At 34.8% G+C, this 21,791-nt stretch overlaps 2 protein-coding genes across 5 annotated transcripts in view; both read left to right on the top strand.

The window, feature by feature from the left end:
• Positions 1 to 18,845, top strand: part of LOC108744121 (ubiquitin carboxyl-terminal hydrolase 31) — a 74,779-nt gene extending 55,934 nt beyond the window's left edge. The window contains exons 2-8 of the mRNA XM_025973823.1: positions 11,293 to 11,508; positions 13,091 to 13,412; positions 15,358 to 15,479; positions 16,431 to 16,689; positions 16,800 to 16,974; positions 17,149 to 18,139; positions 18,634 to 18,845. Of these exons, the coding sequence (XP_025829608.1) occupies positions 11,293 to 11,508; positions 13,091 to 13,412; positions 15,358 to 15,479; positions 16,431 to 16,689; positions 16,800 to 16,974; positions 17,149 to 18,139; positions 18,634 to 18,690 (2,142 nt within the window). The 3' untranslated portion in view covers positions 18,691 to 18,845. The remainder of the gene's footprint in view (positions 1 to 11,292; positions 11,509 to 13,090; positions 13,413 to 15,357; positions 15,480 to 16,430; positions 16,690 to 16,799; positions 16,975 to 17,148; positions 18,140 to 18,633) is intronic.
• Positions 18,846 to 20,562: 1,717 nt separating this feature from the next.
• The window catches only part of LOC108744100 (protein tweety), a 66,086-nt gene continuing 64,857 nt past the window's right edge, over positions 20,563 to 21,791 (top strand). For all 4 annotated transcript variants that reach the window (XM_018479699.2, XM_018479700.1, XM_018479696.1 and 1 more), the window contains exon 1: positions 20,563 to 20,653. The gene's annotated coding sequence lies outside the window, so the exon portion shown is untranslated. The remainder of the gene's footprint in view (positions 20,654 to 21,791) is intronic.

The raw sequence follows: 21,791 nt of genomic DNA, 5'->3' as shown, positions 1-21,791 counted from the left end.
TGCTGAGGCAGTAATATTCCACAGATAATCTTTCACTCTCTTCTGTCTTCATTTCGTCCGTCTCATCTTTCTCACCCGAACCACCACCCACCCATTCCCACGATTCCTGAAAGCAGGCTGAAGAGGGCCTTCCGCCCTACGTTCCGGCATAGTCCGGAGGGACTGCCCGCCCACCAGCTTTACTGGCTGGTGGGAATGAAACACCCAAAAGTTTTTTTTTCCAATCCACCCGCGCCGTAACAGGCTCCGTGTAAAACTTCCTTAATAACAATTGTATTTATTAATAGGTAACTTATCACTTATTGGTGTATGAATTTTTGTTCAACAATAAATTACCGCCGTTTGCTGCGCTTTTATTCTGCAATTCGTACCTGTTCTCTAATAGAACATCAGCTTCTGACCAAATAGCGATGTTTTTGTTTTTTGTTCAGTTTTTACTCGAGGAGGGGAAATGTTCAAATGACACCCCCTAAGTGGGTGTAGTGTCAGATTTGCCGAAACGCCTACCCGACTAAAACCCCTTCTCGAGTAGGGAGATCAACCCGGAGGTTACACGTTCCAGGAAAGGTTCAATGGGAAGAGGTTGGAAGCCGGAAGGGGAATGGTTGTAGGGAAGAAGTATTAGGCGGAAATGAGAATCGATGGCCCACCTGAGATGAGTTGGGTGGGCACTCGCGCTAAACAAAAAAAACAAACTGGGAATCAGCGGAAGGGAATCACCTCAGAGTAGACGGTGGCAGGGCCTTCTGAAACGGTAGTTTGGTTTAGGGGCGAAGTCGGAAAGTGTCGAGATGGACGGGTTTGGGTGACCTGACACTGAGGTCCGGAGATTAGCCGCAAATGAGATTGCAGCATTGGGAAGTAAAGGTAGACTAGTTTATTTCAGAATTTGGATGTATCTGATGAACCAAGGATATACGGATTTTTGTTTGATGGGAGATGGAGCTGTTTTGGAAGAAGGTCTTGAAGGAAATAAAGGCGGCTAGGGCCTTGGCACGGGTGACAAGGATGTGCTTTCGTCATGTCAGTGTTCTGTCGCAGATTACACCAAAGTAAATAACGGAGTTGCTCCATTTGATGCGGTGGTTGTTAACGGTGATGGCGGGAGGTTTTCGGGTCCTACGGGAGAAGATAATTGCTTCCGACTTGGCCTCATTAATGGAGAGTTAATCTTCGGTATCAATTAAGTAGCAGGGCTAGAAACTTCTTAATTTTTGCGGAGCACTGGAAAATGGTTTGGGCGGAGTTTATGAGGGCGATGTCATCGGTGTAGAGAGCTGTGACGATCGAGGGATGGGACGGCATGTCTGCGCAGACAAGATTGAACGGAAGAGGTGACAGCTTGAAGCTTTGGGGGACACCGGCCGTGACGGGTTGCTTGGGGATAATGCAGAGCCAACGCGGACACGGAGGGTTTGTCAAAGAGGAAGGAACTGATAACCCCGATTAGAAAATGTGGGGTGTTGAGGGCGATAAGTTTGGTGATAAGACCTTTTCACGGTCAGTAGGTGAACTGATGCTATTCTGATTCGGGTCTAAAGACCGTCTTGTCAGTAAAAGATTAATAAGATTTTATTAGCTTCAAGAGAATGCAATCCTGTACAACTCTTCAAGTCGAATGCTTACACCAGTTTACTCCACATTTTCCTATCCTGTATCCTAAATATGTCAACATGTTATACATAAATCGTTTCACACATAGCACCGTTTTTAACAGGAATGTGTTTGTGGTTCCACTTCTTATGCCGTTAGTTAGGGTCGATCGATGATTAAATTTATGGTCCATATTTCAGCTTACAATCACTTTACGTATTCTAAAATTATTTTTCAAATAAAACTTCTTTATCGAGGGTAGGAAAGAAATTTACTAGGGTATAAAACCGAAAATTGTAACGTCATGCGTCACAGCGTTAGGCACCACGTGTGACCCTGATGGATATGTCCAAAGGGAGTCATTTTAACAGGCTTCAGAAGCTAACCTATTAATAGCAACTGATAATCCGAAAATTGTCATTTCTACAAATTGTCAGCAGATCGCACCTACGCTATACTGCTACTGCATATGCGTTTGTGTTTGTTTGTTTTGGTTTGTAATTCCTATGTAGTTTTGTATGGTAAAAGTTATTAACAAAAATTAAGTTCAATAAAGAAGAATGCATCTTTTTTAAATATTTATTCTTACAATGAATTATTTTGTGAAGTACATAACAACACGAATATCATATTAAGACTTAATTGTTAAATTCGTCGTTTAAATTATGTTCGGGTATTGACGTTGTAAAAGTTAATTATACATTAATAGCTTTTTAGACGTCGAACCTTGTGTATTTTATATATCATAATCTTATATATTTTACACTATATAAATCCAATATATAACTATATATTACACATCTATGCTCGCGAACGGTTAGTTTAGAAATTCGAAAAAGATTGTTAAAAGTGTATGTTTGGAGCGCGGCGCTGTACGGGTGCGAAACATGGACAGTAGGCGCGGCGGAAAAGAAAAGGTTAGAAGCGTTCGAAATATGGTGTTATAAGCGAATGATGAGGATACCACGGATAGAGAAGGTTAGAAATGAAGAGCTATTAGAAATAATAGGAGAACAGGACTTTATAGAAGTTAATAAGAGATAGGCGAGATAGGTTGGTAGGAGACCTTCTCAGATATGAAGGTCTAGTCAGAGACATATAAAGGCAGAAACGGGAGTTGTAGAAGTAGACTTAGATTAGATTACTGTTCGCAAATAGTTAAGGATGTGGGTTTTTCTAATTTTAGGATGATGCGAAGATTAGCTCAGGATAGGAGAGAGTGGAGGTACGTGTCCAACCAGTATTAGGACTAACAACCTTATGATAATGATAATATTACACAAAACTAAACCAATATTCCGAATTCGTCCGATCGAAATAAAGTTGTATTTTTTGATGTTTAGTAATTAGTTAATTCAATAGTTTAATTAAAAAAATACTGCTATAATATACAATCTAAAGAAGTTTCACTTCCTACGTGTCTACATTAATACACGCTCGCCTCTTTTTCTTCATCATCATAAGGTCGTCAGTCCTAAGACTGGTTGGACACGTACGTCCACTCTTTCCTATCCTGAGCTAATCTTCGCATTTCCCTAAAACTAGAACAACCCACATCCTTAACTATTTGCGAACAGTAATCTAATCTAGGTCTACCTCTACCCCTCCTAACTCCTGTTTCTGCCTCTAATATGTCTCTGACTAGACCTTCATGCCTGAGAAGGTGTCCTACCAACCTATCTCGCCTATTTTTTATTGACTTCCATAGAGTCCTCTGTTCTCCTATTCTTTCCAATACCTCTTCATTTCTAACCTTTTCTACCCACGATATCCTCATCATCCGCCTATAACACCACATTTCGAACGCTTCTAACCTTTTCTTTTCCGCCGCTCCCACTGTCCATGTTTCGCACCCGTACAACGCCGTGCTCCAAACATACACCTTTAACAACCTTTTTCGAATTTCTAAATTAACCGTTCGCGAGCATAGAAGTGACTTCTTTTTATTAAAGGCGACACGACCCTGCGCTATCCTCTGCTTTATATCCCTACTACTCCTTCCATCCTCACTTATCTGACTTCCTAGGTATCTAAAATCAGCCACTTCTTCTAATTTTTCGTCTCCTATCTTTATATTCGCTCTTTCCCTACTTTTTCTTCCCTTGCATATCAGTATTTTAGTTTTACTTTTATTTATTTTCATACAGTACTGATCTGTCAGTACCGCTTCCATTTTATTTAAAGCTATCTCTAGGTCCTCCTTGCTAGATGCTAATACTGCTATATCATCTGCAAATCTAAGCATACTAATCTTTTGCCCTTGCTCATCTATCCCTACAGTTGTACTGTCTTTAATGATGTTGATGGCGTCTTCGATGTATAGATTAATCTTTTTTATGAAATTTTTTATTATGAAAATTAAAAAAACGTAAAACATACTTGAAAATCCATTAATTCCCTGTAATATACCTATACATTTTTTACATCAAACTAATTTTAAGAGTAGGTACTAGTTTCAATTCAATTATTCCACCGCCGTTTGTTCCGCTTCTTTTTATGTGATAGGAAACTATCACAGATTACGTGTAATATAAACTACTACACAAATAGCGATGCGTTTTCGTTAGTGCAACATTTTTAAAATGAATTACATACAACTGCACCTTAATTCTTAAAAAGGGGCTAAAGAAAGCGTCTTCCCGAAGACTTCCTGCTCCAGGCCCCGCCGAACCTGTCATACCGAGCAAAGTTCGACAATCCAAGCACTATGTAATAATCATATTGGACAGTTTATGTAAAAACAAAGGAAAAACTCGTTAAACATGGAACAAAGCAAACGGTATAAATAAAATTACGACATGTGTGTTTATATATTTCGTACACGATTGTTTGCATTGGCTGCTATAGAAACGTGTTTAGTTATTACTTATTCATCGATAGAATTGCTCAATTTACGCAATTGCTACTATTTAAATCGTAATGCGACTTATAACAAACACTTACAATAAGGCGGAAAAAGATGGAACAAAATTTAAATATTCAATAATCGATTTTATTATAGTAAAACGCCGTAAGTATTTCAAAGTATCGAATAAATCCCTTAAAGAGCAAAATTTTTCATGACTTGAAAGAATGAGTAACTAACCACTTATTTGTGAAAAGGGTTTTAAGTTGTATATCACAGACCTGTCACGTTCACGCTGTTAGTAAACCCTTTATTCAAGTATATTTATTATAATAGCAGACAGCGTTAACAGACTTCGCATCCTTTATCACGTGCAAAAATGTAAAACGTTTAATGTACTTTATATAGTCCAAATTTAACTAGAAATGGGCTCTCATTTATTTTATTTATACTTTCTATTAATGACTTATCCGAGTCCTATGAGCATGCCCAAATAGTTATCCATGCCGATTGACAGCTGGGGTGCCACAGGGATCTCATTTAAGCCCTGTTTTATTTATACTTTTTATTAATGACTTATCCGAGTCCTTTGAGCATGCCCAAATAGTTATCTATGCCGATTGACAGCTGGGGTGCCACAGGGATCTCATTTAAGCCTTGTTTTATTTTTACTTTTTATTAATGACTTATCCGAGTCCTTTGAGCATGCCCAAATAGTTATCTATGCCGATTGACAGCTGGGGTGCCACAGGGATCTCATTTAAGCCTTGTTTTATTTTTACTTTTTATTAATGACTTATCCGAGTCCTTTGAGCATGCCCAAATAGTTATCTATGCCGATTGACAGCTGGGGTGCCACAGGGATCTCATTTAAGCCTTGTTTTATTTTTACTTTTTATTAATGACTTATCCGAGTCCTTTGAGCATGCCCAAATAGTTATCTATGCCGATTGACAGCTGGGGTGCCACAGGGATCTCATTTAAGCCTTGTTTTATTTTTACTTTTTATTAATGACTTATCCGAGTCCTTTGAGCATGCCCAAATAGTTATCTATGCCGATTGACAGCTGGGGTGCCACAGGGATCTCATTTAAGCCTTGTTTTATTTTTACTTTTTATTAATGACTTATCCGAGTCCTTTGAGCATGCCCAAATAGTTATCTATGCCGATTGACAGCTGGGGTGCCACAGGGATCTCATTTAAGCCTTGTTTTATTTTTACTTTTTATTAATGACTTATCCGAGTCCTTTGAGCATGCCCAAATAGTTATCTATGCCGATTGACAGCTGGGGTGCCACAGGGATCTCATTTAAGCCCTGTTTTATTTATACTTTTTATTAATGACTTATCCGAGTCCTTTGAGCATGCCCAAATAGTTATCTATGCTGATTGACAGCTGGTTTGCCCCTCGGCTCTCTGAAAATAGTGAGAAATAAGAAAAAAAAATATTAATTATTATTTGATTCTATGCTAGATGGCAGACTTACAGTCAATATTCAGAACTTGGTATGTTAGCATACCAAGACAGTAGTGGCTTGGCGCATGGTACAAATCTTGAAAAACCAGTACATATTTCAAGAAATTGATACATTTAACATCGCTGGGCTGCATATATATGTATTTATGCATAATCATGGTGTTTACACTACAGTAATCAGTTAGTCATTGTATTTAATTTCTTAAAGTTATTTACACTTGATTGCGTATAGATAGAAAGGTCAGGAAATTTCTAAGGCTTCGTGGCATCAATGGCAATGAATGGTATTTACCAGTGAAAGTACTTTCTATAACGAGAAATCACTTTTAATTTACAACTGCATACATGCTATACCTATGTCTAATTGATTTAATTTTAATGTATTACAAATTCAGGTAGGTACATTTACGTTATAATTAGTTCGCGACTAGTTAATCACAGATCAATTGCATACTGTAAGTTAAGCGTAATACATAATAAATGAAGTAAAACAAAATGCTTTTACTTTTTAATCAAGTCACATACGTCTAAATGTTTATAAGTTTTGTACTACTTAAGTAAATAAAAATCTTTCACTTTTTTCACTTTTCGCTGTTGGCATTGTCAAATTCTTTTAAAACTAATAAGCGTACACTACTTCACTGAAGGTTTTCCACAATCTTTTACCATTATTCTCTTTAACTCTCTTATTCTGATGAGTTGGATTTCCCTCAAAAAATCCTAAAGTCTATTATAAAAATAGACAACCCGTTCAGTGGTAAAGTGGTGACTTTTGTAGCCTCTTACAAACGAATTCGGTCTAGATTCTCGTTGGTGAACTTTTTCACCGAAAGCGACATGGAGGCTAGAGGTTTAGACCATTGCTTACCATTCGGGAGGACGCCGGTTTGATTCCGGGTCCGTCTGCCTTGGTCCAAGTTTTTCTGTGGTTTCCTTGGATCACTTAAGCAAACGCTGATGGGGCAGTTATACATTTACGTTATAATTAGTTCGCGACTAGTTAATCACAGATCAATTGCATACTGTAAAATAAGCGTAATACATATAAAATGAACTTTTATCAAGTCACATGCGGCTAAATATCTGTAAGTTGTGTACTACTTAAGTAAATAAAAATCTCACTTTTTTTTACTTTTCGCTGTGACATTACCACATACATTTAAAAGTAATAAGCGCACACTACATCACTGAAGGTTTTCCACAATCTACCTTCTTTCACCATTATTCTCTTTAATTCTCATATTTTGATGAATTGGATTTCCTTCAAAAACTCCTAAAGTCTATTATAAAAATAAACAACCCTTTCAGTGGTAAAGTGGTGACTGTTGTAGTCTCTTACAAACGAATTCGGTCTAGATTCTCGTTGGTGAACTTTTTCACTGAGCGGCATGGCCTAGAGTTTTAGACTATTGCTTAGCATTCGGGAGGACGCCGGTTTGATTCCGGGTCCGTCTGCCTTGGTCCAAGTTTTTCTGTGGTTTCCTTGGATCACTTAAGCAAATGCTGATGGGGCAGTTATACATTTACGTTATAATTAGTTCGCGACTAGTTAATCACAGATCAATTGCATACTGTAAAATAAGCGTAATACATAATAAATGAAGTAAAACAAAGTGCTTTTACTTTTATCAAGTCACATGCGGCTAAATATCTATAAGTTTTGTACTACTTAAGTAAATAAAAATCTCACTTTTTTTTACTTTTCGCTGTGGCATTACCACATACTTTTAATTTTTTAATATTTTGGTGAATTGGATTTCCTTCAAAAACTCCTAAAGTCTATTATAAAAATAAACAACCCATTCAGTGGTAAAGTGGTGACTGTTGTAGCCTCTTACAAACGAATTCGGTCTAGATTCCCGTTGGTGAACTTTTTCACCGAGCGGCATGGCCTAGAGGTTTAGACTATTGCTTAGCATTCGGGAGGACTCCGATTTTATTCCGGGTCCGTCTGCCTTGGTCCAAGTTTTTATGTGGTTTCCTTGAATCACTTGGGCAAATGCTGAGGCAGTAATATTCCACAGATAATCTTTCATTCTCTTCTGTCTTCATTTCGTCCGTCTCATCATTCTCACCCGAACCATCACCCACCCATTCTCACGATTCCGGAAAGGAGGCTGAAGAGGGCCGCCCACCAGCATTAATGGCTCGTGGGAATGAAACACCCAAAAGTTTTTTTTTTTTACTTTTTCTTCTTTTACGAAATTATAGGTAACCAGTAAATATCTTTCCGATAGATTAGGTCAGGCTATGATCGCGTAGGTTTTTGTTTCATTTTTATTAAGTTTACTAGGCTTGTCCCCCACTGTTTAGGTAATAGTTTAATAAAGCATTTGTGTGTCGTTTCAGTTATTACTAGCACTATTTAACAATAAATAATACGTGCGCAATTGATCCTTCGTTTCAAGGGTAAATAGCGCGCATAAGATAAATACAACACCTGAAATACTGTCCTTGGGCATTTTGGTCATTTTGATAATCAACTGTTGTTCGAAGTACCCAAAAATTGCTTGCATAAAAAATCATGCCCATTATACCTAGACGATTTTGAAAAATACTGTTTCAGCTTTGTCACCACCACGTTAATTAGGTTAGGCAGGGTTAGATCTCAACTATACCACCATCAATTCCTTAATCCCTATCCCGGTATATTTGTGTGTTTGTAGAAGTTTCACTTCAGTAGCGTGTTGTGTAATTACACGTTGTATTTTTTTTTATATTCTATCCTGCCATCATAATAATTCGTTGTACAAAAATGCCATCTAAATTATCTCTTCATCGGCCATTCATCTAATTACTGTAGTCTAAAATTCGTGGTATGTTAGCATACCAAGACAGTAGTGGCTTGNGTCATTCCAATGAGGTGTTTGCCGTTAGGCCCGTGTGGGTAAGTTTATCATGTTTATGAGGATTAAAATGATTTACAAAAAAGGCTTTCTGTGATAAAAGAACTTTATATTAATAGTAAAACAGAAGAAGGCAGTAAAATTTTTATTTTTTTGCTCAGTGTTTAAATATTAAAGTGTATTAATAAATGATAAAGTAGATATGTTTGCTCGTTAAATTCTTTCTCGTTTATAATTTATTTAAGAATGGCATTTTCGATTTTAACTAAGCTATAAATATAGATAGTAGAAACTCAAGCTACCGAACCCTAGCTTAATGCACCTTTGACACGCAAGTTTTGTTAGGGGAGAAGTTAGTGAAAGCCTTAGAATGGAAAGCTAAAAATATAGAATGGTTTTTAAAGCATTCTATTCTGCATTCTTTTCCTTGTTATTTCCAACTTATTGGATTGTTGATTGATGTTTTCTGCTGTTATACTTGATACATAAGGAAATTTTATTTAGTCGGCCTCAGGCAGATTCTATTGCATCTAATTCGAATACATAGAATATTGGTAGGGTTGATAACGATTATGACGTACTACGACAGCCTTGTGGAAGGGATTATTTTTAATATTTTACCTTGTCGAGACGGTTAAGTATCTTCCACATGCTTACACAAATAAAAAGTACTTCATGAATTTCATAATTCTATTAAATAAGCTGGACTTTACAATAAACTTATTCTATTATACAAAAGATTTGGGGTTGTATACTATCAGTAAGGAGTGAAATCAGAAATAAATTTAACAAAGGTTTTACATTTGAAGACTTTAATTGTGCCAATAAACCAACAATAGTTCAGGAGTGAACTTTTTATTTATTACAGTGCGATGTTTCGACCGTCAGTTTCGGTCATCATCAGGCTTAACGAATATCACACTGTTCCTATCAGGTCTACTAAAATAATTATTACATCGTAAACGTATTCTGTGAACAACAATCAATATCGATATCAATATAGATATTGATTAACGATAGGAATAGTATGGTATTCGTTAAGCCTGATTATGACCGAAACTGCGGTCGAAACGTCGCATCATCATCATCATAAGGTCGTCAGTCCGAAGACTGGTACCTCCACTCTTTCCTATGCTGAGCTAATCTTCGCATTTTATTTTGAGAACAGTAATCTAACCTAGGTCTACCTGTACCCCTCCTAACTCCTGTTTCTGCCTCTAATATGTCTCTGACTAGACCTTCATGTCTGAGAAGGTGTCCTACCAACCTATCTCGAAACGTCGCACTATAATAAATAAAAAGTTCACTCCTGAACAATTGTTGATTTATTGGTAAAATTAGAATCTTCAAATGTAAGAATTATTACACAACCAACAAAATTAGATTCCTTTTTATACGTAACAAAGATTTTGTTAAATGTTTTTTGATAAATTGATTTCCTTTTTCGCATGATACAATCTAAGAATGATTCAACTTTGTACTTATTCCGATAGTACATTGTTTAGTAGATGATACTCACAATCAGTGATATAACATTATTTCACAAATTATTTATTGTAGATGAAACTGACCTTTTAAGTAATGTGTACATATGTATGCATATTTGGAGAGATAGCGATAACTACAAAGTAAAATAAACTATAATTCCAAATTCCGGAAATAAATATGACGCTCCTTCACATAATTTGGAAATGTGCAGCTTGCACTTTATCTCATTAATTGTGGGTGCTGGGTGAATATTAATCATGTGTATTTTGTCAAGTTTAAGTTTTAATAAATTCGAAATAAATTAAAAGCAAAACTAAGGAGTTCGAACTGTTCCAAATAGGTACAAAATTCTTTCCATTTAATTTTATCTTCGTAAGATAAAGAACAGCATCAATTTTGCTTAAAAAATAAAATATCACATCTCCGCGCATATTATTCGATTTCCTCAAATGGGAGGAGCCAAAAAAACATGGCACTGACGAGGGGAAATTTTGCAAAGCCCCTGTAGCATACCGTTCAATTGTGGATTCTTTTAAATTTAGACCAAATGGTGTTACTATTTGTAAATACCATTCCAACTGTTGCAACTATTACAACATGAAAGTCCTTTGGTCATATACTAAAAATAACGTGCTTGATTGGTCAGTAAGAGGGTGCTGAAATCATTGTCTCTGAATACATTTTGATGATCTGGTTTTATACATTGTCCAGATTCAGGATGCAACAGTGCGGAACTGCTCCATCTCCTAGCTTAGAGACAAAGAAAATCCCAATTTTCTTAATAAATCTTCACAATGTTCTTGAAACCTGACACAGAGACCGATATTTGTTTTAGAGAGGTTCCAAGATGTTTACGATTGATAATGCTATTTATTTTGATTGAATCCGCCCTTTTAGTCCCCTTCTTCCTATGTAATATCTAGATAAGAATGTTGTTACCCCCTTGAGTACATAATTTGTATAAATTATAATATAAAGTGATTTGAATGTTGTTTGAAAAATGTTGACTTGCACTTAAACAATTTTTATTTCCTTTTTACAGGTTTCGGGAGGAGGAAAATCGGATGAAATAATTGCAGCAGAAACTTTGGCCAATTACAATAGGGGTAATAATTCCTTTATACAGGCTGTATTCCAGGCCCAGTATCGATCTTCGTTAAGCTGCTCACGATGCCGAACGCAATCAAACACGTTCGACCCCTTCCAGTGTATTTCGGTTCAACTGCCTCAAATTGATCATCAATCCATTTATGTCACTGTAAGTTGTTTGTTAATTAATTCTATTGAAAATATAAGTTTAAGTAGTGCGTACCAAGAGCCAGTGGTACAAAAAGAGCAAGTCCAGTAGGTTTAAGTGCTCGTCATGTTTGTTAAATCAAATTAAAGTCAGTAGTCGCCATCTACTGATATTTGCTGGTAAGCGTAGTGTTTCAAATGTTTGACCAAGGCCTAAAGCGGAGCGCCCACCTAAATGATATGGCGTATGATCTGGCGCGTGATCTAGTAGGTGACGTACTTCTAGAATGCTATTTCAAATTGAACCGATGCTAGCAAATGAATCAGCGCTTACAGAACGAACGTAGCAAGTAACATGCCAGTTGTAGCTTGTAGCACGTCATGCCATTGCAATTGAAGTAAAACTTGCTCTATTTTTTTGTCACGCCTCTTAAGTGTTACTTCACTTTGTTGTTGATTAACCAAAAATGAAAGATGATCCAAATTTCAATATTCGTTTTTTTTTTCAATGATTGAGGCAAATGTGGCGATGTTCTAAATTTAGGTAAATGCGAAGATTAGCTCAGGATAGGAAAAAGTGAAGGAGAATATCTAACTAATCTTAAGACTGATGACCTTATTCCTTATGATGTATTCAGTGTCTTCCATTTGGACGGTTTTCATTCATATTGAGTAAATTTACTGAATCTACCTGTGTGCTTTGAAAAAAGTTATGCCACGTCGCTGTCATGCCAGAATCACGCTTCTGCTATGTTTTAATGCTACACTTCTTTGATGGGCGCTCCCCTTTACGAAGATAGCTAAATCTAGGGTGCAGCTTATTGTATATGTGATAGGCAACGTGTCAAGTAAGCTAAATTAATAAAGATCATTGTTCTTGGTCAATAGCTAATTGATTGAAATTTACGCAGTTAGCAACACCTAAATATCAGTAGATGGCGATATTGGGGATTAACATGGAGGCGTGACTTAATTAATATGGGTGTTTGAAATAAATACGTGCATTTAGAATCAGTGAGGGATAATATAATTTAATGCTTTCTTTGAGTGAAATTTTTAACTCAACAGATTCAAATAACATTATCTAATTGACTTTAGTAAGTTTAAGGATCCAGTATCAGTTTCCCATTTATTTTCTTATGAATATTTATTCTCGTCCTTTTTGTGTTCAATTTTGCCCTCTGCACTCCTGTTCTCACGTTGCGGCTGTCAGTTGTTGTCTTTGGTAGCTGTCATTGTCAACCACCTGTTAAGGGACAACGGTTGAGGTGTCTACGGATGATGAACGTGAAGAGCAAGAAGCTACAGATGAAGAAGACCGTAAGGGTCAAAACACCAACAGCAGGAGCAGAGCATCTGGGACAAGTGGCGAAGCCCTAAAAGATGGACAGCGATAGCAACTGTCAAAAACAACAACTGATAGCTGTAACGTCAGATCTGGAGTGCAGGGGAATGAAGAATGCACCTGAAAAATACATACATGAGATTTTGGTACTGGATGAAGGTTCTCTAAACTACTAAAGTCACTTAGTTAAATCTGTTCAGTTAAAGATTTTATCAAAGAATGCATCAAATTATATTAACTCTCTTCAACTTTCTTTTAGGTACTGTACACTTCACAACAGCCTCGCCAAGTCCGTATCGGTCTAAGTTTGCCTTCCGGAGCGACTGTGATTGAACTACGTGATATTTTGGAATCCGACACGTCGATAAATAAGAAAAATATGTTACTAACCGAAATAGGTAGTAGTGGTTTTATGAGAACATTCACGAATTCGCAACCAATTAGCGTTATATCAGAAATCGATCCCGTTTATTGTATAGAAGTAGCTCAACTAAAAGACATCGAAGATGATGCCACAAGTGCATACATCCTCTTATGTTGGATCAATGTGGTGGTGCGAGAAGACTCATGTGAAAGATTTGGTAAGTTATGCGTAAAACGTAGCTACTCATTTATATAAGATCAAAAATTCGCCAGCAGTATATGGAATAATATACATATATGTATGTATAATTCATGAAGAACTATAATTTTGATAAATAATCGAAAAGAATTTCGGTATCTTTCAAATGACACCTCAGTGTATGATCGCGTTTTTTAAGGAATGTTTTGCTTTTTTTCAATCTTATACAATCTCTGTTTCACCCCTTTCGAATACTGTTTTCGTTCGTTGTTATCGTTCAAACGGACCCAATACTTTCGCCTGTCAGTCAGAAATTCTAGACAAACTCCTTTATTTATTAAGGTAAAAGTTGTAAATGAAAACCGACGAAATGCTAATTCAACTCATATGAATAGGGCTCCGTACCAAGCTACTGGAATATCGTAATAGAAAATAGAAAATTATTCAAAAACCATAATTAGTAGATCTTTTGATATTGAATATTTTTGTTTGTCTTGCGTTTTATTGTTTGTTTATTGCACAATATTTTTCTCCGTTTAATGCTTCATTTTTTACTCAATTATTAACTGCATTCAACGTTGTTTGCTTTCTTTTAGTATAAACGAATAAGAAAATTTTGTGAAGGTTTTCGAGTTTGTTTATGTATGTTCATAAATTCCAATTGTTACTGTTATTGGCTTCAGAAAGACGTTTTTCTGTGTGCTACTCTTTTTTCATCTAAAATACAACGGTTTCAGTGTACAAAATACAGTTTTACTGTGCAGCGTGCCAAGTTCGAATATAATTTAGACCAATGTAAATTTCCGAAAAGTTTTGGCAGACTTAGAGGTTACTCGTAAACTGTTTTTAAGTTCAAGGATCATTTTCATTATTCTACGCTAGACTGAAATTTACTGGCAACATACTTTAAAAATAATTTAGGACATGTCGTAAACATCTACCGATCGAGAGTTTTTTTCCACTCTAAACAACAACAGAACAATTGATAGCAATTAGGAAAGGTTATTGTTAAAAAATTAAAAATATGTTCAACCTTTACTCTTATAACTTTACTCATGTGAAATCAGGATGCACACAATTTTTACAATCCCCTAGACAAAATAACCAGTAAGCATTTTTCTTAACCTTCCAAGTGCAAGATGTGTTGGATAATGTTAGAAACTTCGTTTCTATTGGGTGTCCCACAACGCCACACAGCCTGTTAAAAATATCCTTTTCGTGGACCCGTTTTGAGATCTATGATTCCGGAGCAATATACTGATTACATCCCCCCCTCTTCTTCATATTCATACCTATTAGAGGCCGTAAAGTTCATCTCATGCATTACATGATTTTCATAATTTTTAAACCCATTCTTTGTCAGTCTCCTCGTAAAGAGCGATATCATACGAACTTATATATCTAGGGTGTAAAAAAAAATTAAAATAAAAATGGAAATGTTTTAAACTAATAAAAATGCTAACTAAAGCCTTCACACTCGGCGTTAACTATTTGGGCTTAACAGTCGTGCAGGATTATTGTGTACTGTCATTACATTTGTTCATTTTCTGTAACTTCATTATGTGAAATACCTTTAGATCAAAAACTTGTATGAATATTTGAAAAGTTTGCAATTAGTCTTCATAAAACCACTTTTCTCTTGTCTGTCATTTTGTCACTTGACAGTTTATATATATCTTATCACCTCCTCCTTTATAGTAAGTTATAAATAATTTTAGGAATGCTTTCAAATTAAAAAAATCCATGGCGTTTAGATAATTAGATAAGTAACAGACATGCTGCTTAATTTATTTATAGGTATATGTTGATAATATTATCAATGAGAAATACACCCATTCAAGAGTAATGCTGGTTTTCAATATTTTATATTCTGCGATAAAAAATATGCTTTTGTATTACTAATGTTGCGCTTTTCCAAATATAATAAATTTAAATAAAAACTTATGACTGGAGTTCATTCACAGGTAGTCCATATACTATGCAGATTAGTAGAGAAACTTCATATGAAGATTTACAAAAGCTTGTTCTAAAAGAGATGGCCTCCATATTGCACGATGACGTCCTAACATCATCTCAACCTTGTGGGGTAAGTCAGGGTAAAATTATGCATTTGTTTATTAAGTCCTTATAGTACCATACTCCCACAGATATAGCAGTATGGATGACTGAATAAAATTAATATTTTAATATAAACTAAATTTATGTTTTTATTGTATGTATTTATAATGCATACAAATATGTATAAAACACTGCAACTTACAAATACAGCAAAACAGTAGCGAAACTTTTTTATCAAATATGTCAAGTGTTTGTTTCTGAAGATTTTTTTATGTATGAAAATTTTTTTCTCAAATTAATTTTTTTATAACCATCAGGTTAGTAATGTTAATGTCATTCTACCCCTGGTGGTTACTAAATTTAAAGCGTCTAAAGCTCTATCTAAGGATACTGTACATAACAGTGCAGAATAATCTTCAAATTCCTTATTGATTTTTAAGGCTTATTGGCATTCGTTTCTATAAGCGAAGATTTAGTCAAATATCTACTGTAGTCTCTTATGGATCGCTTTAAGGTTTAATGTATATTCAAAACTCATTATTCTACTTAGTTTAACATTTACCAAGTAATTAACGATTGAAATATTGCAATTGTTAATTAATCAGATTACGTTTTAATTAAGGCACCAACGGCAAATTCTCTTTTTGTGCTTACATCAAAGAGACTGCGCTCTGATTGATTTATTACATTCAATTTGAAATACCCATTACTTGGTGTTTATGTATAAAATGGAGCAACTAAAAAGATAAATATATCTTAGAATTTCGTAAAGGACTTTCCTTGGATGTTCTCGAAATACAATGCTTATGTCATTTCTTTTGTATTAGATTGGTAAATGACACAAAATATTTATCTGTCTCTTATAAAAGTCCTGAAATTATATAAAAAGATCGTAAAATAGTGTAAGTAGATAGAGTTGTTGATGTTTGTAATGATATTCAAAATGTATCTTCAATTTGATTTTTTTTTCTTTTATTAGATATTCAAAATGAAAATTTCCGATCCGGCATGTGATGATAACGAACCTCCGTGCTATTTGGAACCAGAGTTGCAACATCCGCTCTTTATGGAAGCAATTGACCAAGCCTTAGCCCTTTGCGGCGAAGATGAAGGACCCGCCCACGTAAAATTAGTGCTCGAATGGACACCAGAAACCAAGACCGCAATTATTGCAGATGATTGCGATTACGTGGAAGAGCATTCAAGTGTTAGAGAATTGAAAGCCCAAGCCCTTCAAGGTAAACAGTTTATCGAACGAATAAAAGAAATAATAATAGTTTTTACTAGAACTTCAGTACCGAAATGTGTCTTTTCTGTAAAGCCTAAAAAAAGGTATGTTATTCTACAGGTGGAGCTCCCTTGACTTTAGAAGAGTGCCTAAGACATTACACCAAGGCAGAAACCTTGACAATGGACGATGCTTGGAGATGTCCTCATTGTCAGCAGTACTTACCAGTAGTAAAAACCCTTGATGTATGGTCTTTGCCTGATATTCTTGTGGTTCATTTCAAACGTTTCAGGCAGTAAGTAAACTGATTCTAGTTTATTATTATCTCGCTTTTATATTGAACTATTTTTAGTAAAAGAGAAAAGCATCACTTAATACTTTCTGTTTTTCAAATCAAGTTTTTTCTATTCTATTTTTCTACAGAGCAACAGAGTTCGTGTTTCTTATTCTAACATTTATTATTTTCTAGACAAACTCTTAAAGGCTGTCAAAGTACTAAGCTGACAACTATGGTCGATTTCCCTGTGTTCGGTTTCGACATGTCGCCCCATTTAGCCAACAAAAAAAACACGACCACCATTTCAAACGATCTTCCCGACTCGGCTCATCTAATTATGCACCAAAACAATTCAACTTGGAAACGTTCACCGCCACAACATCGGACAGCTCCTCCTCCATCTGAAAATGACAATACCTACGATCTGTACGCTGTATGTTACCATCATGGTTCGGATTTAGAAACAGGTCATTACACAGCGGCCTGCAGGAATCCCTACGATGGTCATTGGTATCTCTACGATGACACCAAAGTAACGAATTTGAGCCAGCAAACTAATGATATCGGGTCTGTTCTAGTGAATAGTAGCGCGTATATTTTATTTTACCAAAAGAGGAGCGGAGTGTACGTGGGTTCTAGTTCAAGTAGCGCAGCCAGTTCCAGTTCTGTATGTTCTAGCGGTGACCACTGGGTCACCAGAATGCCTAAATTCAATTACGTACCGCCAAAGACCATAAAAGTTGCCAATAATAATAATAATATTAATAATAAACAAACCTCTGTGGAAACAAAGCCGAAAAATTGTGAAGTGGCGTCTCAAGAACTGATTGATGTTGCTACTGAAGAAATTTCTGCTGAAGAAACCTTGAAGGACGTGAAAAACGATCTCGAACAAAAGAATGGTCCTGTTACACTATCCATTAATGGTATGAAAGAAGATATTGAAATTGAAGAAGACGTTGTCGAGGAGGTGAAGGGACCTGTATATACTACAAGTATATTTATCAATTCATCGGGAAATGTAGATATTAAGGCAACACGAACGGACAGATCGCCTGTTTTAAGTCTACATAGGATAAATGGGGTAGCAGAAGAAAGAAAAGGAATCATCGATGGAACAGTCCCAAGGGAGAAAAAACGGATCTGTCATTCCAATGAGGTGTTTGCCGTTAGGCCCGTGTGGGTAAGTTTATCATGTTTATGAGGATTAAAATGATTTACAAAAAAGGCTTTCTGTGATAAAAGAACTTTATATTAATAGTAAAACAGAAGAAGGCAGTAAAATTTTTATTTTTTTGCTCAGTGTTTAAATATTAAAGTGTATTAATAATTGTAACATTATTTTTAAACTTACTCGTTTATTTATATTTTTCTTTTGATTATTGAATTCAATACATGATGTAGAGGAAGGCTTCAGATTTTTCTCATTTTTATTGAAAGGGGGGGATAGATAGTTGAAAAAAGTGTGAGAGTCTGAAGTTAGTAAAAATTGATATATTATAAATATATGTCGGAATATAATACATTTTTTCAAAATTTCGTTCAGCATTATCTATTCTTTTTAAGTTTGGCCTCAGTATAAAGCAGTTTTACGTTTGTTAGCGTGCGTTTTTTTATTTACCGATAAATTTTATCTGTGCAACAAACTGATAATTAATTTTCTATTAATTATTTCAGGCTTCAACTAATTCTATGCACACCGTTCCATCGAGTCAGTCTCAAATGTCCATATAATCATCGAATTGCATAACGAATTCATTGGTCAATTTAAGAGAACAAAGTGCATTAAATTTTTGACAAGTTACAATCGGTACCTTGTTATTTATGTCCGTGTATGATAAATTCGAAATTATTTTATGAAAAACATTGTATATGTTAAATACCTTTAGNAAGTAGATAGAGATGGAAATTTTATTTTCAATTTGTTGTTGATTAAGGAAAATATTATTTTTTTGTTTTAATTTATGTTTACTACAGTTTTAAGTTTTAAAATAATGTATTTATTTCAAGTGAAATTAAAACTCATTCCATATTTATTTTGTTGTTTCCTCTGTTGGATTTGTTTTTTTAATACATAAATAATTTGGTGAATTTATCTAGCAAGGTATGTGTTTGTAGAAGTCAATCTCGCAACTTTAGTGTTGGTCATTAAATAGCTTCTTTGCGGTTTGTTGGTTAATAAAGATCTACAATCATCAGTGCAAGATCGTTAGTCTGATTGTGAACCAAACTGCTACTGTTTTTCTTTTAATATGGTTTTAACTATCCACCAGCCATTCCCTTATTCATTTGCATAGCGCCCTCTGTTTTTCTCTTTTCTAACCTTTTCTATTTACAGTATTTTCATCATCCGCCTATCATCATCTCAAACACTTATAAAAAAATAACAAATTTCTGTACTTGCCAGCACGTTGAATTGCAGGCACGGTTTTTTGTCGCTGATTTATAATAGAAAAATTAAAAATGTGTCTTTTAGAAAACTTAACAAAGAATAAAAACCTTCGGTGCAATTTTCTTCTAGGTGACTTCATTTCAAGCTCCTATAAATTTTTTAGGAAAATTTAAAGGGGCGTAACTCTTAAATATTGTTTAGAATATTCTTCTGGACTGATTCAAATATTTAACTCGATTTGTTTTGGACTTTGGTTATCTTATTTATAAGCCCAAAATATTATATGCAAAGGAGGATTTGTTCAAAACAGATCCAACACGAAAGGCTGACATAAGCAGAAGATTGCTAGAACACAAAATCTTAAGAGACCCTGCTTGGAAAAATATGACATTTGCGTGATAATATTGAGAAAATGTTAAGTTTTTCAATATGAAAATTAATAACTAATTTTGCCCACATTAGTTTGGCCTCATAGGAACTGGGTACACTTAAACTGTAAAAGGTACTCATGACAAACTGAATCAGAAATGAAAAATGTGTGTAATAAATTATTAGGTACATAAATTGACTGATTAGGGTGGAGAAATATTGTGTTTCATTGTGAGAAGCATTTTTCAATGAATATGCTCAAAGACTCCACAATAACTTCCTCAACAGTAGATATTATTTGAATTCCATATCCTCGATAACTACTGTAAAACAATTTCTTTTCTTTTCCTGGTGAATATAATACCCTATATAATCAGAAATTTTCCTGTTGAATTAAAAATATGTACCTAGACAATACTTTAACAAAGTACAAACGGAATTTTGATGGTACATAACTAATTCATTCAAAATCAAAACTTTAGATAGTTCGAATGATAGTTTTGCCTAATCTTAAGATTCTAGATAAGTCTAACGTGAATATAGTTAGAAACGTCCTTATTAAACTGTTTTTTAAATAAGAGCATTTATGAAATAATAAATTAAAATTGCCATTTCGAATAAATTATTTTCTTTTTTGAAAAATAACCGTAAAAAAGCATTATGATTAGCATTATAGGTAATTGCTGCTTTTGATTATTTATGCATAACTTTGATTCTCTTAATTCATTTGGCGCTATAATTCCAAAAATTGAAATCAATTTGTAATCAAAATCTTATCTGTGATTGGTCGTTAGGTGGAACACAACAGTCACGTGATCACGTTTCTTGTTGACAGAAACGCCATCTTGGCCGCCGATTAGTTTGAGTGCGAAGCTTGTTTTGTGTGGGTGGATGTTTGTGGTAGAAGCTTTACACGGATATTTAAACGTTTACAAGGTGCGTAAAATTATTATTGTTATTTATTAAATAAGTACATGGTGCGTACTCATTACGAATAAGAAAATTTCTGTGATGTTATTTCATCTTATAGGTTATCATTCATTTTAAAGAGTCATATCTGCTCTTTTATCACCCTAATGAATCATTTTCTTGTGACTCAAGTACGTTTCTCGCATTCGTAATAAAAACGAAAGTGAAAGGGGTAGATCTGTTGTGTGTACCTATAAATATAAATCCGTGCGATGTTTTGTTTCATGAAATGATAAAAGGGAGTGTTCCCATTCATTGCTTCATTCGTAAAGGGCTCACTGATAAGTAAGCAACGAAGCAACTTCTTCTAATAAGAAAGTCCTTGATTATCGGTTATACTTTTTATGCAGCATATTTACGTACAATAAAGTATTATTACATTTAACGTATGCACGGCAGCAACAATTGAATAGTAGGCACTTAGATTGCATGATTGCTTAGATCTATATTTGCAAGTGAAATTACTTTTTAATGTAAATGAAACATGTGTAGTAAAATACGGGTAAGGTTAAAAACGCATCAAGGCAATGTTGAATATTACTTTTGTCATAAACAAATTAGAAACATTTCTTGTTTTGTGTATACTTAGGTATAGCAGAGAATGACTACGCCCTTAGTATTCACATATTTATGTTGCATTTTGTAGATATGAAACATGCTAAATGAAATCTTTAATCAAAATCATTTATATATAAATGTTTATTTAAATAATCATCTTGCATACACAATTAAAAATAGAGAAAGAAAATTTAAGATTTCCATTCCATTCAAATCGATCATTTGCTCGTATTTGAAGACAAATAGAACCCCTCGCTGTATATCCAGGCAGGGTTCAAATCATAAGATTGACATCTTACTATACATATATCTTCAAAATGTGCAAAACTACCCACAGTGAAATAGGCAGTTCGGCTTATTCCTATTATAGTAAAAGTAGAACGAAAGTTCATCTTGTAACAAACTAGTAAAAATTGCTGTTATTCTTGTAATAATATTCTACTTACCATGCAACATGTTGACCTAGTTTAATACATTTCGAGACCCTTCATCTTATCCATAGTCGTTCATTATTTTGCGTTCAAAATATACATGTTTTCTATGTATT

This window comes from Agrilus planipennis, unplaced genomic scaffold, assembly GCF_000699045.2.
Source record: "Agrilus planipennis isolate EAB-ADULT unplaced genomic scaffold, Apla_2.0 scaffold18, whole genome shotgun sequence".
Classification (NCBI taxonomy): domain Eukaryota; kingdom Metazoa; phylum Arthropoda; class Insecta; order Coleoptera; family Buprestidae; genus Agrilus; species Agrilus planipennis.
This window is presented reverse-complemented; position numbering and strand designations above follow the sequence as displayed.